We start from the raw sequence: 14,932 nt of genomic DNA, 5'->3' as shown, positions 1-14,932 counted from the left end.
TGTAGCCTTGCTGCGCGGGTGGCCTTCCCTGATGGCTTGTATCCGAAGCTGCGGGAACAGGCGGAGTCCTTCACCATTGGGAGGCATTTCCTGCGGGAACAGCTTGCGTACTGCGCGTAAGGACGTCACGTCTCTGAGCATGTTGGGTCCTGCGGATCCAGTTGGTTTCTGCGCAGACGTCCCTCTTCAAGGTGAGTCTTGCGGGTCCAACTGGGCTCTGCTGGGACCTACCTCTTCACTAGGACTTTTAAGTTAATAGGTGGAGGTTATGGTGGTTTGGAAAATTGTATGTCACTCTTTTATCGTGGCTTCCATCCATTTGACTTGGGTATAAAAAATACTTATTTGTATAAAAAAATAATTTTCTCCATATTGATGGTGTCACTTGAACAGTCTGTGATTTTAAATATCAATTTTCAAGCGTGGACGCATGTGCAAGATTGTGACCCATCCATTGTTTTTATTAACATGTTAAAATTATAATTATTACGTGTTCTTTTCGGGTTTTTAACTTGGTTTAATTCTAGAAAAAGGTTTGTAAGCTGGTAGGTTATCAGTTATAGTTATTTAATTATTTATTTAATTAGAGCATCGGAGTCATAAGGCTATATGTAGTGGGTGCCGGTTGAGGGCGATTTTGGGCGACAAAGGGCGCAAACACCGCCCCCTGGGCGATATTTGGGCGATTTGGGGCATACAATTATACTCTCGTCGTTATCTGAGGATTCCTACTTCAAACGACCTGACTCGCATATATGATATACACGAAAGCAAACATTCTTTTCCAGGCATGATCGGGAGTATAGATTGCATGCATTGGGAGTGGGCCAACTGTCTAACCGCATGGCGAGGTCAATATACTCGTGGTGACCATGGAGTGCCAACGGTTAGTCTTCATGCCATTTGTTCACACGACCTCTGGATTTGGTCAGCCTACTTCGGCTTAGTCGGGTCCAACAACGACATAAACGTTCTCAACGCGTCACCTGTGTTAGAGTATTACATCAGCCGTAGCATACCGGTCTTACCGATTTATGCCAACGATACATTCTATCGTCACGGGTACTATTTAGGAGATGTGATATATCCAGAGTACTCGATCATCGTCAAGACGTTTCAAGACCCTATCGAAGAAAAAAGAGATTATTTTAAGAAGAAGCAAGAGTCCGCGAGAAAGGATATTGAGAGGTGTTTCGAGGTTCTAAAAAACGTTGGCATTATGTGAAAAACCCTTGTCGTGTATGGACGTTGGCAAAAATGAGCGATGCCATGTATACGTGTATCATATTGCATAATATGATTTTAGAAGACGAGGGAAAAGCAATATGTCAACACTATATACCAGGAAGCGTTCCAGAACAGTTCTCTGAACCAACCCAAGAACAACGAATAACATTCACCAGCTCACATCAAGTGATATACATAACCAACTGAAGGCGGATTTGGTTCAACACGTGTGGGATAATCGTCCCGTTGAGGAGGAGGACGAAGACGAGGAGGAGGACGAAGACGAGTACGAGGACGAAGACGAGGAGGATGACGATGACGAGGACGGGGACGAAGACGAAGATGAAGACGAATAGATTAGTTTTTTTATAGAAATTTTTATGTGTATTTTTATTTTGGTGTGTTTTTTTATTATAATTTATTTTTATTATTCGTGTATTTTTTTTTAGTTTATGTATTTTTTTGTATTTATTTTTTAATTTTAATACATTTTTATTTAATTATTTAAATAAATTGATTTTTATTTAATTAGTTTAATTATAAAAAGAAAATAATAAAAAAAAACACTGTGGGGCCCAACTTGTAGCCCCTACACCATTACACCACAAAAACAAATTTCCACCCCATGCTAACTGGGCGTCACGTGTCACAATTCGCCTCTAATTGTAGCCCCTCCACTACACATGGCCTAACTACATCACTTACATAGTTAGATATATGGTTAAGCGTAATTATAAGTGAACCATGATTGGTTTAACTAAAATTGTGTCACCTACTTCATCCACTTTTGATGAAACAAAAGTTCTAATGGATGTGGAATGTGGCCTGAAGTCTCACCATAAAGGCAGAAACGTAAATTAAAATCTCATTAACAAATTTAAAATAGGTATCTAAATCTTTTAAAATTTTGAACATTTTTTAATTATTTTAAGGAACACTTTTATACGTTTAAAACAATTATTTTATGAGGTCAAAGAGAGTCAAACTACTTGATAGCTACTCGAGATAGAATCAGTATAAGCTTGAACAAGCCTATTTTTAGCAAGTTTGAACTTAAGTTCGAGCTTAAACATCTCTCTTTTTATTCAACAAGTCAGACTCGTTAATTTATCTACTCGACCTAAAAAAGGATGATCTAGAACTTTCATGAGGAGAATAAACTAGACGCCATAAACATATGTTTTAGCTACGTGCCTGACACGGATTGTAAGCTGTTTGACACCAGTTGTAAATTGATGTTTATCCTAGAGGAACATTGCATCCATACATAACCCATTGTTCATTTGTACATGCAATTTTGATATGCCTTGTTGGGTTATGTTAGTCTACCTTATAGAGTCTTGATCACATGTTTCTAACCAGTAACCACTTCACAGGAAAAATAATTTTGGGTGTTACATGTTAGAAGACATCAATGTTTTCTTTCTGGAGTCTGAATTTTGTACCAAGGATATTGTACACTAAATGATTTAATGTGACATTTTGTTTGTTGATTATTTAATCGTTATAATATATGCTACTTCATGAAATTTCACATTAATGTTCCGTATATAGTACACTACCTATAGACTATAGTAAATTTCACGACACGTCGTTGCCTTTTTACTACCATGGATCGTGCTTAAGATAAAAGCATTAAAAATTTTAGGTAACATCATTTATAGTCGCAAAACTAGCATTTTCTTTAGCTGCAAAAACTAGTTCTCCATTGAAATCACTCTTAAAAAGGAAACAAGAGGTTGAGGATTCATGACCATCTAGAAGTCTAGGTCATATGACAACAAGGGTATTCCCAATGATCCCGAGACCTCGCCGAACCCACCCTCAAAGGCAGTCCCCAAATCCACTTCAAGGGCACTCTGTTCACCCTTATATCCACTCAATAATCAATACATTGCCTTATCTAAGAACGTCTTTATATACATGTAAAGATGAGATACGAAAATATACGAAAATATACTTGGTTAATTAACTTAACTGGTTTATTGAACATACTTGGTTAATTTGAAAAGATACCAAAATATCAAAATAAAGATAATCATATGTAGCATCTGTATTATATACTCACATTGTATTGCCAGAAGTGCATTATGTAATTATAAGCAATATAGTTGTGTTTCCAGCTAGACAGTTCACAGCCTGAACCAAGCTGAGTTCAGCTTGAGCTTGAAAATAAACTAAACTGCTCGGTTAAGCTCAACCGAGCTGAGAGACTGAGTTCAGAACCGGTTCAAATATTACAACCGCAGTCGCTTTTATAAAAGAAACTATTGAGCAGAGTTTAGGGTACAATAACTAACGGTGTTCTAATATAACAACACAGTTATTGTTTTCCACTAAGCAAATCAAAGATTGTCTATCAAGCAACACATAAATATTACCAGTGTGAGCTGCAGCATTTGATAAAATACATAGAATCAAAACTTTGGTGTTCAAACTCCAACGCAGTTCAAATATATAGTTCATAAATTAATCTTCACTGTGATAATAATACTTGGTAACCAATAATATAGGTTCAGTAAAGAGCTCATTGGCGGTGGCCATATTGGTTGTTGTTCATGTAAGAAGGTGGTGATGGCGGGGGATTGTCTCTTGGCCTGGCATACTCCGCAAATATAACCCAACCATCCAAAAACTGCAAAATATACACAACAAAGTCAAAAACTATAGCATGACCATCAAAACTAAAACATAAAGCTGACGATTCTGACCTTCCCATCCATGCCCTCAATGCCAGCAGCAGCCTCTTCAAGAGTAGCATATCTTACAAAACCGAATCCTTTTGACCAGCCCGATGCACGATCCTTTACTACTCTAGCTGCAAAAGTAACAAAAAAAAATGGTAATTAATGTTTAAACAATATTATTCACGTATGCGTAAGAAGTTGGTTTAAAAAGGTGCGCCTGAGGCGTGAGGCGCTCGAGGCGTTTTGTAAAACGCCTTATTTTCCATAAGGCAAGAAATTACATGAGGCTGCCTAAAGCGGCGCTTCAAGTGATGCAGTCAAAGTTAGGTTGAAAATGTATCTGTTAAGGCCCATCTGCTTAAATTATTAACGTTGGGGCCCATCATTAAAACATTAACCAGCCGTATCATATATATCTAATCACTCTATCTTCAATTCAAACCACTCTTTAATTTTCATATTCAAAGTTTATCTTCTCCAAATGTCAACCTTCTAGATGGTTCAATTATCTTCTCCTTAGTTATTAGTCCCATCTTTTTAATCGGTTTAAACTCTCCTAATTATTACACATCTGTTTATGACTCAAGGGGTATTTTCTTCATTATTACTTTTTACTATACATTTTTATTTTTTTTATTATTAAATGCTTGTGTAATACATTTTTTATTTTTAATCTGCTTGTTTTCTAAGAATGTAAGTGTTTTGCAACTTTAAAGTATGTTTTTATAATGTTTAAACTACGTATTTTGTATTCATTTTCGGTTTTACAAATATGTTAATATTAATGATTAATTAACAAGTAGAATATGTCATGTATAATTAATTTTTAGTATTTTTTTAATTGATACGTGAAGCTCTTGCTTCACGCCTAGCGCTTCGGCTTTTTGGACCAAAACGCCTCGCCTAACGCTTTTTTAAACCAAGCGTAAGAATAATATTTTATGGAAGAAGGATCAATCGTCAAACCAAGAAGAACTTGGCCAAACTTTGCAAAGCATTCATGAAGTCCTTCATCCGTTGTGCGTTTGCTGAGACCTGCATTTTGGAGAAACAAAACTCACTAAGATGCCCGATTTTGAGTTTAAATGTTTCCCCCGAACTTTTGTTTTCATAAACGAATAACTATTACATATTAATATTACTATACATCAAATAACTTATGCCTATTCATTAAAATCAATTTCAGATCACCACAATTCATTTAACTATTTGAGATTTTAAACTGCTACGTGTCTTTCTAGACGGTTCACGGTTGTGGTTTGTAGTTTGTGCGATGTTAAGAACCGGATAGATATCTAACTGGACTACTTATGTTTTTACCGGTCTAATTGGATTGGATGGACTTCATTAAAAACCGGATCGATATGTAAAACATTAAAATCGTTGATGTGAAAAAGGTTTAACATCCAAAATGTAAACCGCTTAAATTAATAATGATCGAGGCAATAATAAGTAGGGGTGTGCATAGGTCGGTTTGAGTCGGTTTTAAGCTAAACCCATCCATAACCATAACTGACCCGTAATGACGGTTTTCGTTAATCAGTTTTGTAGATTATAGTAAGTCGGTTATGGGTCGGTTAACCGTAACCAAACCAATATAATTAGGACTAAAAGTTTGGTATCAATTATTACAAAAAACGACATGATATAATCTAACAAAGTATATTATAATCCATAATATTAATAACAAATATTCAAAAAAAGATGCCATTATATAATCCGACAATGTAATTCAATTTAATTTGATAACAAACATTGAACCAAAAACATGTTTAGTGGAAGTGAATCCCAACCATATTGCTGGTTCAATAAACGGGTCGGTTCGATTATGGCTGTTTTGGAATTATCTTTAACTAAAACTTGCCCGTATTTGGCGATTTTTAAAAATTTATTAAATCGAACCAACAGTTATGTTGGTTATCGGTTAAAATTGGTTATTGTTCGGTCTAACAGTTATGGTGGTTAAATTGCTCACCCCTAATTAATAAGTAACAATGTTAATATTTTTGCAATATCATTTAAATGAAGTTAATAGGGTTTGAGTTCAAGATAATTCGGTGTGAGCTCTGTTATAAAACATATTCAAGATATTTTATTGACATATTACACCTACAAAGTATAAATACACTAGATTACACAAGCCAAACACATTTAAAAGGTTAAATTTTTGTTTCTCTGTTTTGATTTTGAAAGGCCAGTCTTGTATAAAAAGAAAACAAAAGGGCAACTAACAAGTCGCAAGAGGGAACATACAAAGGAAGGAAAAAAACAACCAAACAAGACAACGATAGAATTTACAAAATTAAACTTGCACCACATATCCCAATCAAGGTTCGATCTCCGGCTTCTTCTCTTCACCCGTAGGAATGAGGTCGTCTTAATATCATATACCAACTTATCTACCAAAACCAATTTATTGTTGAAGATTCTGTCATTCCGTGCTCTCCATATTAACCAAGAAGTGACCAGCAGGGCCGTCTTCATATTAACCATGTAACTCAATTCCGTTCCGTCCCCATTCTTCCAAACCCAACTATCCGGGCCCAATTTGACCTGAACATTAGACACCAACTCTGCACAGCATCTGAAATTTTTGTTCAACTGACCGTGCTAGGATGCTTGTTCCATCTCCAAATCTAGCTCACCTTGTTGTTCGATCTGAGTATAACAATCATTTACATAAATATCATCTTGTTTTTCTAAGACAAATAGTGAGGGAAAAAGCAATTGCAATGGTTTATCATTAGCCCAACTATCAAGCCAAAATAGGGCCTTATCCCCACCACCCAGCAGCTGAACCCGTAACCTTCCCATCAAACTCAGATTGTTAGAAGAAGCCTCATTCTCCAACTTACCAATTGCTTAGCACCCATATGGACAGCCGCTATAGTTCTTAGTTACCCATATTGATGTTCTTTCATTTTTATATCTTAGACCACCATTTAGCAAGTAAGGCTACATTAGCAGCCTTTAGGCGTCCAACACCTAAACCCCCACGACATTTGTCAAATAATATTTTCTGCTAAGCGAGACCCAACTTATCTTCTCTTTTTCTTCATTGCCACCCCACAAAAAACTTCTCCTTTTCGTTTCCCCAACTATTTAAGAACCTTGGTTGGAGCCTTAAAATTAGAAAAGCAATATACTCCCAAGCTACCCAAGACCGATTTAAGAGAGGACTAAACGTCCACATCCATGGTAACATTTTGTATGCCCCATAACCTAAATCCACCAAAAGGAAACTTAAGCATGACCACACTGCTCTACGCTATGTATGGCCGGAAAAATTCCACATCCGACATAAGTCTGCATGAACAGCCGTAGGGCTACGATGCATAAACCAAATTATAGTTTGCTTTATAATACAAGACATCCAAGTTTGTGCCAGAGTTATAAAATAAGACACAAAGAATAGTTTAGAACTATTGATACACCTAATATAAACTCAGTGGCGGATTATAAAACTAGCTATTGTAAACCTAAATACTGAATTAAAACTGCTATTAAAATTATTTAATAGACTCATGTTTCACTGTTCATGTCAAATGTACAAAAACCAATTTTTAAGTTAACTGAGCATTGTAACTTTATAAATTAATCTAATACTCAGTTATGTCATTAACATTACATGTTACGTAGACATTTTTCTAAAAAGCACCACATAAAACTAGAGCAGCAACCGAAATCAAACAAATCACCAACAATACGACGAGGCACAAGCGCAATAAAAATGTTCAATAATCAGCATCTTACTGCAAAACTTTCCAACATAACAGAATGTATTCTCAAAAACATAACAGCAACAAGTAATCCAGAAAAAACTAACAATAAAAGCAACATATCCAAACATAACAAAACTAAATTCAACATCCATAAAACCAGTTTATCACTTATCAGCCTTAGCAGCAGTGGCAGCAGCTTGACCCCTGAGACGACCAGTCCTCCTTGCAGCAATAAGACCAACCTTTTGACCGGGTGGTGCATCACGACGAACGGTACTAGCGTGACCAATGTGTTGATGATTACCACCACCATGGGGATGCTCCACTGGGTTCATAGCCACACCACGAACCTTAGGCCAGCAGTTTCTCTTCACACGGAACTTGTGGTAAGCATTACCTGCCTTCAACATTGGCTTCTCGGTACGTCCTCCACCAGCTACTTGACCAATCATAGCACGACATCCACTTGGGACAATCTTCTTGGCACCAGATGGAAGCTTCACTCTACAATATTATCAGCAAACATAAAATGTTTAATAGTTTGAAAAAAAATAAAAGCTTCATAATACCAATACAAGCCATAAATATAATTAATTTGTTTTAGTGAGTTATTAATGCAAATCCACATCAAACTTAACAAAAACAAAAAATTACAAAAATATGGACATAAACAAACAAGGTATAACTACAAATATATATTGCTTATACAGAACAAGCCATGAACATATATATTTTGATATAGTGAGTTATTAACACATATATCCTAATCAAACTTAACAAAACCAAGAAATTACAACAAAAATATTAACCAACAAAGTATAACTACAAAAAATAATATGTCTATACAAGTTCATTATGTAAATATTATTCCCATGATTGTCTTGCAAAGATTACATCATTACTTATAACCAGTGTCTGCTTCACCAATTGATCAACTATATTGCCTAAATACATGTATAAATGTTACTTATACATTTGCTTAACAGCATAAACAAGCTATTTAATCCTTCGCATTAAAATAGAAAAAACACATTTTGTAATCACCAAAAGCATACATTTTGTAATCACCAAAAGCATACATTTTGTAATCACCAAAAGCATACATCAACAAGCATGTAAAAAAACAAAACACAAAATGGTAATAAACAAGCTCATCTCATCCTAAAAACCAACATAAAGTTCTAAACTAAACAACACAATTCTCTAGAAAACATAAGCAAATAAACACAAAAATATAAAGTATTTTATATTAACAATCCACATTTTGTAACCACCAATCAACAAAACATATATATACAAGAACGTACATGATAAAGAATCCTAAAAACCAATATAAATTTAAAACTATACAACACAAATAATGTAGATGACATAAACAAAACTTGAAACATAGTATCATAAGTACCACCATAAACTACTTCACAAAATTAAATGAAAAAACCTAAATTAAATAACTAATCATAACTACAATATAAAACCACTAATACAAAAATAAACTATAAAACATAAACATGTAACAAATGATGCAATTTAACACAAACAATAAGAAAAAAGTATACCTTGAAGTACCATTATCCGGATTATGACTGATAACGATAGCATAATCCCCAGAAGCTCTAGCAAACGAGCCTCTATCACCAACATGATGCTCCACATTACACACCACAGCTCCTTCAGGAATAGATCTAAGCGGCAGCACATTACCCACCATCAAATTGGCCTTCTTCCCACAAAACACAAACTGTCCGGTATACATACCCTCAGCCGCCACAAACAGCTCCTTCTGGTGCTTGTACCTGAACGGGTGACGGAAGGTCACACGGGCCAACGGGGCTCCACGACCCGGGTCATGGATGATCTCGGTGACGACACCCTTGAGGTAGCCGTTGCGTTCGCCGAAGTCAAGGGTTCGGAACTTGGCTGGGCCCTTGCGGTGGTGGGTGTGGGACTTGAAGACAGACCCTGCTCCCTTACGTTGAGCTCGGATGACTCGACCCATAACGGTGGTGGTTAGGGTTTGAGTTTGAGGTGACGGCTGGTGGAGTGCAGAGAGGTGGAATGGAAATGAGGATGTGGGAGTGATATAGGGTTTATGAAGGGATACAGTCTTGACCTAGGGTTGTCTTGGGCTTGGCAGAATGTTGTTGGGCCTTTTAATGGGCTGTTAGATATGTTGTGTAGAATGTAGAGAGTTAGAGACTAGACAAGTAGAGAGTAGAGACCCAGAAGGCAAGAACGAGTAACCTAGGTCCTAGTTAGTATAGGTGAAAATAACGCGTACACGGAACCGGACACTGAAAAATTCCCGAACCACTTATTTTTGTACCCCGGGTGTTTTATATCTATAACTGAACCAGGCCCTACCCCTAGGGTATGGATAAAGCACACATTTTTAGCTCAATAACCGTACCAGCAACCATACTCGATTTATACCCAAAATTACCCGAGACTGGTTATACCCTATACCTGGTACTCTTTTTTGATACGCGATAGAATACACAAACTTTTAAAGCATTTTTTTTATGTAACAACTATTATATTAAAATTTTTTTTATAGCATATCATGCCGCAAATATTTTTATTTGAATCATTAATTAACAACTATATTTTTTTCTCCAAGGTATCATAACCAAGGATGTTTTCATGTCTCAACCACCTAGCTTTACCAATCAATCCCCTGGATCATGTTTGCAAATTAGCAAAGGCTATCTATGATCTTCGTCAAGCTTTACATGCTTGGTACAACGAATTAAAATCATACCTCCCCTATGTTTGTTTCAAACCAACAATTTCTGATCCTTCTCTCTTTGTCAATCATGCCACTCGATCTCCTGTTTATCTTCTCGTCTATGTGAACGACATCATTGTCAACGGCCCAAATTCATCTCATAAATTGTTTTATAAACTCTCTTACTTCAAGCTTTTCCCTAAAAGATCTCGGTGTCATTCCACATAACAATGGTCTTTTTCTTTTGCAACCTAAATATATTCTTGATTTGTTAACTCAAGCTGATATGAGTGATTGCAAGCCGACCAACACTCTAATGTCCTTCTTGGACCATCTCACACCCACTAATAGAACACCCCCTTATCATCACCCACTCAATGTCGTGCTTTCGTTGGCGCCTTACAACAACTGTCCCTTACGAGACCAGACGTTTTCTTTGTCGTTTAAAAAATTCCCAGTTCACGCATTCACATACCAATATACATTGGTATGCAGTTAAACAACTACTTCGCTATCGTCATGGCTCTCTACACCATGGGTTATTTTTCAAAAACAATTCTCCCTTAAACCTTCATGCATTCACTAATGCGGATTGGTCTAGTGACATGTCTACTTATCGTAGCACCACGGGCTACATTGTCTATCTAGGATCTAATCCAGTTGCTTGGAGTTTTAAACCCCAACCAGCCATAGCACACTCTTCCACCGTCACACCCGCAATTTATTGTGACAATCTAAGTTTCACACACTACTCGGAAAACCCGGTTATTCACTCCCATATTAAACATGTTGCTATTAAAAATCACTTCATACGAGAAAAGTTCAACAAGGTGAGATAGGTGTCACGCGTATTTCCGGTGACGGCCAACTTGTTGACTCCTCACTAAAGCGCTACTGAAGCCACCATTCCATAATCTCATTTCCAAGATTGGACTAGCTGTTGGAAGTTTTAAGTAAAAGTGTGTGAATGAAGTCTTAATAAGGAAATGGTAAAAGGTTGTTTCACATCGGATTGGGAACAAAATAAGGAGTGGTATATAAGGTTGAGCCTTCACCACTCATTTGAATCTTTATGGCATGTTTTACCACAAGTCCTACGCGCGCGCAGGGGGGGTGCAAATTTGGGTTTCTGGACTAGAAATTCATCGAACTCGTGTATGCCCGCACGTCCCGCGGACACGAATGCAACTCCAAAAACCCGGGCTCGCGTGAGACAATTTGTTTTTGAGATTCAAAATCTGGTCTGGTCAACCATTAATAATCATTAAGAAAATGGTTATTATATTGTATTTTGTAATCTGCACTAATGACCATTAAATTGAAATTATTTCAACTTAATAGTCATTAACAGGTTTGATTATGATTCATGGTTATGAATACCATGACCAGGCTTCAGTTTTAGACACACCAACACGCTTCATCTTCTTCCTTTTTGTTGCAACAATATTATTTACGGTTTTTCGTTTCAGGCAAGTGTTCGAGTCCGGCAGTGCTACGCTTCTGCTTAGAACCGGAGTATGCTGGAAACAGACCGCGAATCTGTTTAAGGGAATTGTGTTAAACACAATCCCGGTTCACTGTTTCGTGTTTAATTCTGTTCTTATTTCTGATTTTATTATACAAGATTTCTAACACTAGCCTCTCAATCGTCCAACTTACGGGGGCATATTAGCACTACAACTGATTGTACGCCCAATTAGTAACATATTTTGAATATTAAATTGTTATTATGTATTTGGATATATTTTCTCGTTATTACTTTTCCTAGTTTGTTGTAATGAAATCCCACATTCATAGCCTTGTCTTTTGTAATGTTTTGTATATATTTACAAACTGATAATGAGAATATCTATTTGGTTGCATATCTTTATAGCTGGCAGTCAGTACGTTCTCTTTGTGTGACTTCAAAGCATGTTGTGAAGAACACATGATCAGACACCTCATGAAAATGGTGTTGCCAACCGAAAAAAATGGGAGTGTGATAAACATTGTTTATCACATTTGCAGTAGCGAAGTTTGGACCAAAACGCCGAGGGTGCCGGATGAAAATACGTATAAATTTTTCATAAATGGAGGGGGCCGTACTCAAATTTAAGGATGAAAGTGGGTAAATTTACATCACGTATAAAATTTTTTGGACGAAAACGGGTAAATTTACACTGCTGAGCAAAAGAACGGAGGGGTCGGAGACCCCTGGCCCTATAGAAGCTTCGCGCATGTTAATTTTAGCTACCAAACAGATGTTTGAATAATCATGGTCTAACGTTGTATATTGGGCATTTTACTTATTAAACTGGTGGATAGTCAGCGATATGCTGGTGAATCGTTGACTCTAAAAACATTTTTATAAATCATTCTTTGACTGACAAGATAGTTTTCTGGAACACCCTTAGCAGAAACGTCTTTTATTTCTGGGATTTGTACCACTTGTCATACACATAAAATTATGGTTCTCCGGAAACTGACGCCCTTTGGGAACTGACGCCCATTGGGAACCGATGCCCATTGGAGAACTTTTATTATGATCTCTAGTCTGTGGCCACGTAGCCTTGACTGATAGACAAGATTAATTATGTTTGGATCCAGACACATGTGTACTCGGTCTGAGTTTGCTTTTATTTTCTATCTTGTATTTTGATAGGGATCACGCAATCCCATAAATCTTTATTTGACTGACTTTGTTTAAGATAAACAACCCGTTTATCTTGACTGAAAAAGGTTTAACGTATTTACCTATGATTGTCTGTTCTGAATGATGTGGTCAGCTCGTTTGAAAACCTTTGTGAATGAATGAATGATTGACCTATAATGAAATAGGTTTATATAAATATTCGGATAATCTCTTAATCCGGCTACAGACCTTTAGTCTGGTTTTAATAGCTTAAACCTTGATTGATCTTTTGTTTGAATAAAACATTTTGGACATGAATTATTTCTCTTTATTGGCTAATCATGTGCTATGTTTCTTAATCGTAATGAAACACTAGACTATACCCTTTATAGGTAATAGCTTATTTCTCTTAATCATGAAGAAATTATTTTTAGCTATAACCTTTGTTTATATAATTTTGTATTTCTTAAATCATCAAGAAATCTTATTTTAATTATTACTTTTTAATTTGATCAAGGTCTAGGCTATACCCCTAACTAGGGTCTTAGCCTTTATTATTTTATTAATATTTATTTGGGCATTATGCCTACCTTGTTTCGCTTATATAATCTTATAAATTTCGGCAGCTCTTCGACGCCTTTACTTCTCTCGAGTTCTTTGATCAACACCTTCTTGGTACGCAAATCGAATCACGCCAGTCTTCAAAGCTCGTCGGTACGCGTTACGAGATCGGCACGCAAAACGAGGTACGCCGATCGTCGGGATTTGTCGGCACGAACTTCGAGGTGTCGTCGGTATATGGTACGGATTACTTGGTTATGATTTGTCGGGTCGGGGCACGGAAACCGAGGTAGAGAGAGAAAGTTTCTAGATAGAGAGTTGGGAGGTGTGATGAGAATGAACCATAACACATCCTATTTATAGGCTTAAACTGGTCCCATCGCGATACGCGATGGGCCCTCCCTTATGGTCATCGCGTATCGCGATGACACATAATACTCGGAGACCGCCACGTGTCGCCACGTGGCCTGACCCCTCTACCACGTGTCACCCGATTGCGACGCGTGTCGCTGAGTCTTAACGGCCCATCGCGATACGCGATGGCCTTTCTCTTGGACTCATCGCGTATCGTGATGGGTCCCTGGACACCATTTTTCATTATTGGTCCCTCATAGCTTGTTACTTCTGAGTCTTACTCTCTTTGTCCAAAAATACTAAGGCGGCTCTCAAGCGGCTCGTGGCGATGCGAGCGTGCGAAGTGCGCCACATTGCGCCCAACGCCCTTCGATCTCTCCTTCGCCGTCATCCTCGTCCTCGCCCGAGCCCAGCCCGTGCGCGTCGGGTGCTCCGCACCCTCCGCTAGGACCACTTGGTGCATGCTAAGCATAAAATAATATAACTATGGAAACTCCATCTCTTATACAGAGCTTACATTTCTTTATCACTTTCCATGTGGGATGGTTTCCATTTTCCTTGTTTATACCGATGTGGAATACTGACGGGTGTTCCATGGGACAACCCTTAATTGATTTAAAGCCGTAATAATCATGTTTTGAATTAATTTATTTGGTGGAATTAGATGACTACGGTGTGTTTGGTAAATTGTAGGTACAAAGGAGGTTCCGGAGCTATTATGGTGTATAACGAAGAAACCAAAGGAATCGACGAGTTTAGAAGATCAAACAAGTGAAGAAATTGACGTTTCGTGGCTGAAATCCACCGTGACCCACGGTGTAGACCGTGGGCCATGGTCCAAGATTGACAAAAATGACAGAGGGTACCGTACCGTAGCAGGTATGGTCACCGTGAGGACCACCGTGACCCACGGTTCCACCGTGGGCCACGGTCCAGCTTTTGAAGAAATCCACCGTGACCCACGGTGTAGACCGTGGGCCACGGTTCAAGTTGTAACTACCTTTTTCCTGCATTATTTTTAGACGTTTTTGAGGGTCTTTTC

General features: G+C 37.6%; 2 protein-coding genes across 2 annotated transcripts; both read right to left on the bottom strand.

Annotated features, from left to right (window-relative positions):
* Window positions 1-3,517: 3,517 nt before the first annotated feature.
* Window positions 3,518-6,728, bottom strand: LOC143582260 (glycine-rich RNA-binding protein 4, mitochondrial-like). Its single transcript, XM_077064867.1, has 4 exons — window positions 6,560-6,728; window positions 4,881-4,970; window positions 3,939-4,045; window positions 3,518-3,862 (listed from the first exon to the last, which is right to left on the bottom strand). Exons 1-4 carry the CDS (start codon window positions 6,726-6,728, stop codon window positions 3,755-3,757), a joined length of 474 nt encoding a protein of 157 aa, XP_076920982.1. The 3' UTR covers window positions 3,518-3,754.
* A 947-nt stretch (window positions 6,729-7,675) lies between these two features.
* LOC143582262 (large ribosomal subunit protein uL2-like) lies at window positions 7,676-9,726 on the bottom strand. Its single transcript, XM_077064869.1, has 2 exons — window positions 9,196-9,726; window positions 7,676-8,140 (listed from the first exon to the last, which is right to left on the bottom strand). Exons 1-2 carry the CDS (start codon window positions 9,633-9,635, stop codon window positions 7,801-7,803), a joined length of 780 nt encoding a protein of 259 aa, XP_076920984.1. The 5' UTR covers window positions 9,636-9,726; the 3' UTR covers window positions 7,676-7,800.
* Window positions 9,727-14,932: the final 5,206 nt, after the last annotated feature.

This window comes from Bidens hawaiensis, unplaced genomic scaffold (assembly GCF_021521415.1).
Source record: "Bidens hawaiensis isolate Kalapana, Puna unplaced genomic scaffold, B.hawaiensis_p1.1 tig00031510_1, whole genome shotgun sequence".
Classification (NCBI taxonomy): Eukaryota; Viridiplantae; Streptophyta; class Magnoliopsida; order Asterales; family Asteraceae; genus Bidens; species Bidens hawaiensis.
Note: the sequence above shows the minus strand (reverse complement) of the source record. Positions and strands in the feature narration are given on the sequence as shown.

What these genes read in the sequence shown, in the direction of transcription:
- LOC143582260 (XM_077064867.1), bottom strand. Translation starts at nt 6,728, where the DNA reads ATGGGAAGGTTACGGGTTCAGCTGCTGGGTGGTGGGGATAAGGCCCTA. An exon ending in GTTTGGCCAAGTTCTTCTTG is followed by an intron (nt 4,046 to 4,880) that starts GTTTGACGATTG and finishes TTACTTTTGCAG; the next exon opens with CTAGAGTAGTAAAGGATCGT. An exon ending in TTGAGGGCATGGATGGGAAG is followed by an intron (nt 3,863 to 3,938) that starts GTCAGAATCGTC and finishes TATATTTTGCAG; the next exon opens with TTTTTGGATGGTTGGGTTAT.
- LOC143582262 (XM_077064869.1), bottom strand. Translation starts at nt 9,635, where the DNA reads ATGGGTCGAGTCATCCGAGCTCAACGTAAGGGAGCAGGGTCTGTCTTC. An exon ending in CCGGATAATGGTACTTCAAG is followed by an intron (nt 8,141 to 9,195) that starts GTATACTTTTTT and finishes ATAATATTGTAG; the next exon opens with AGTGAAGCTTCCATCTGGTG.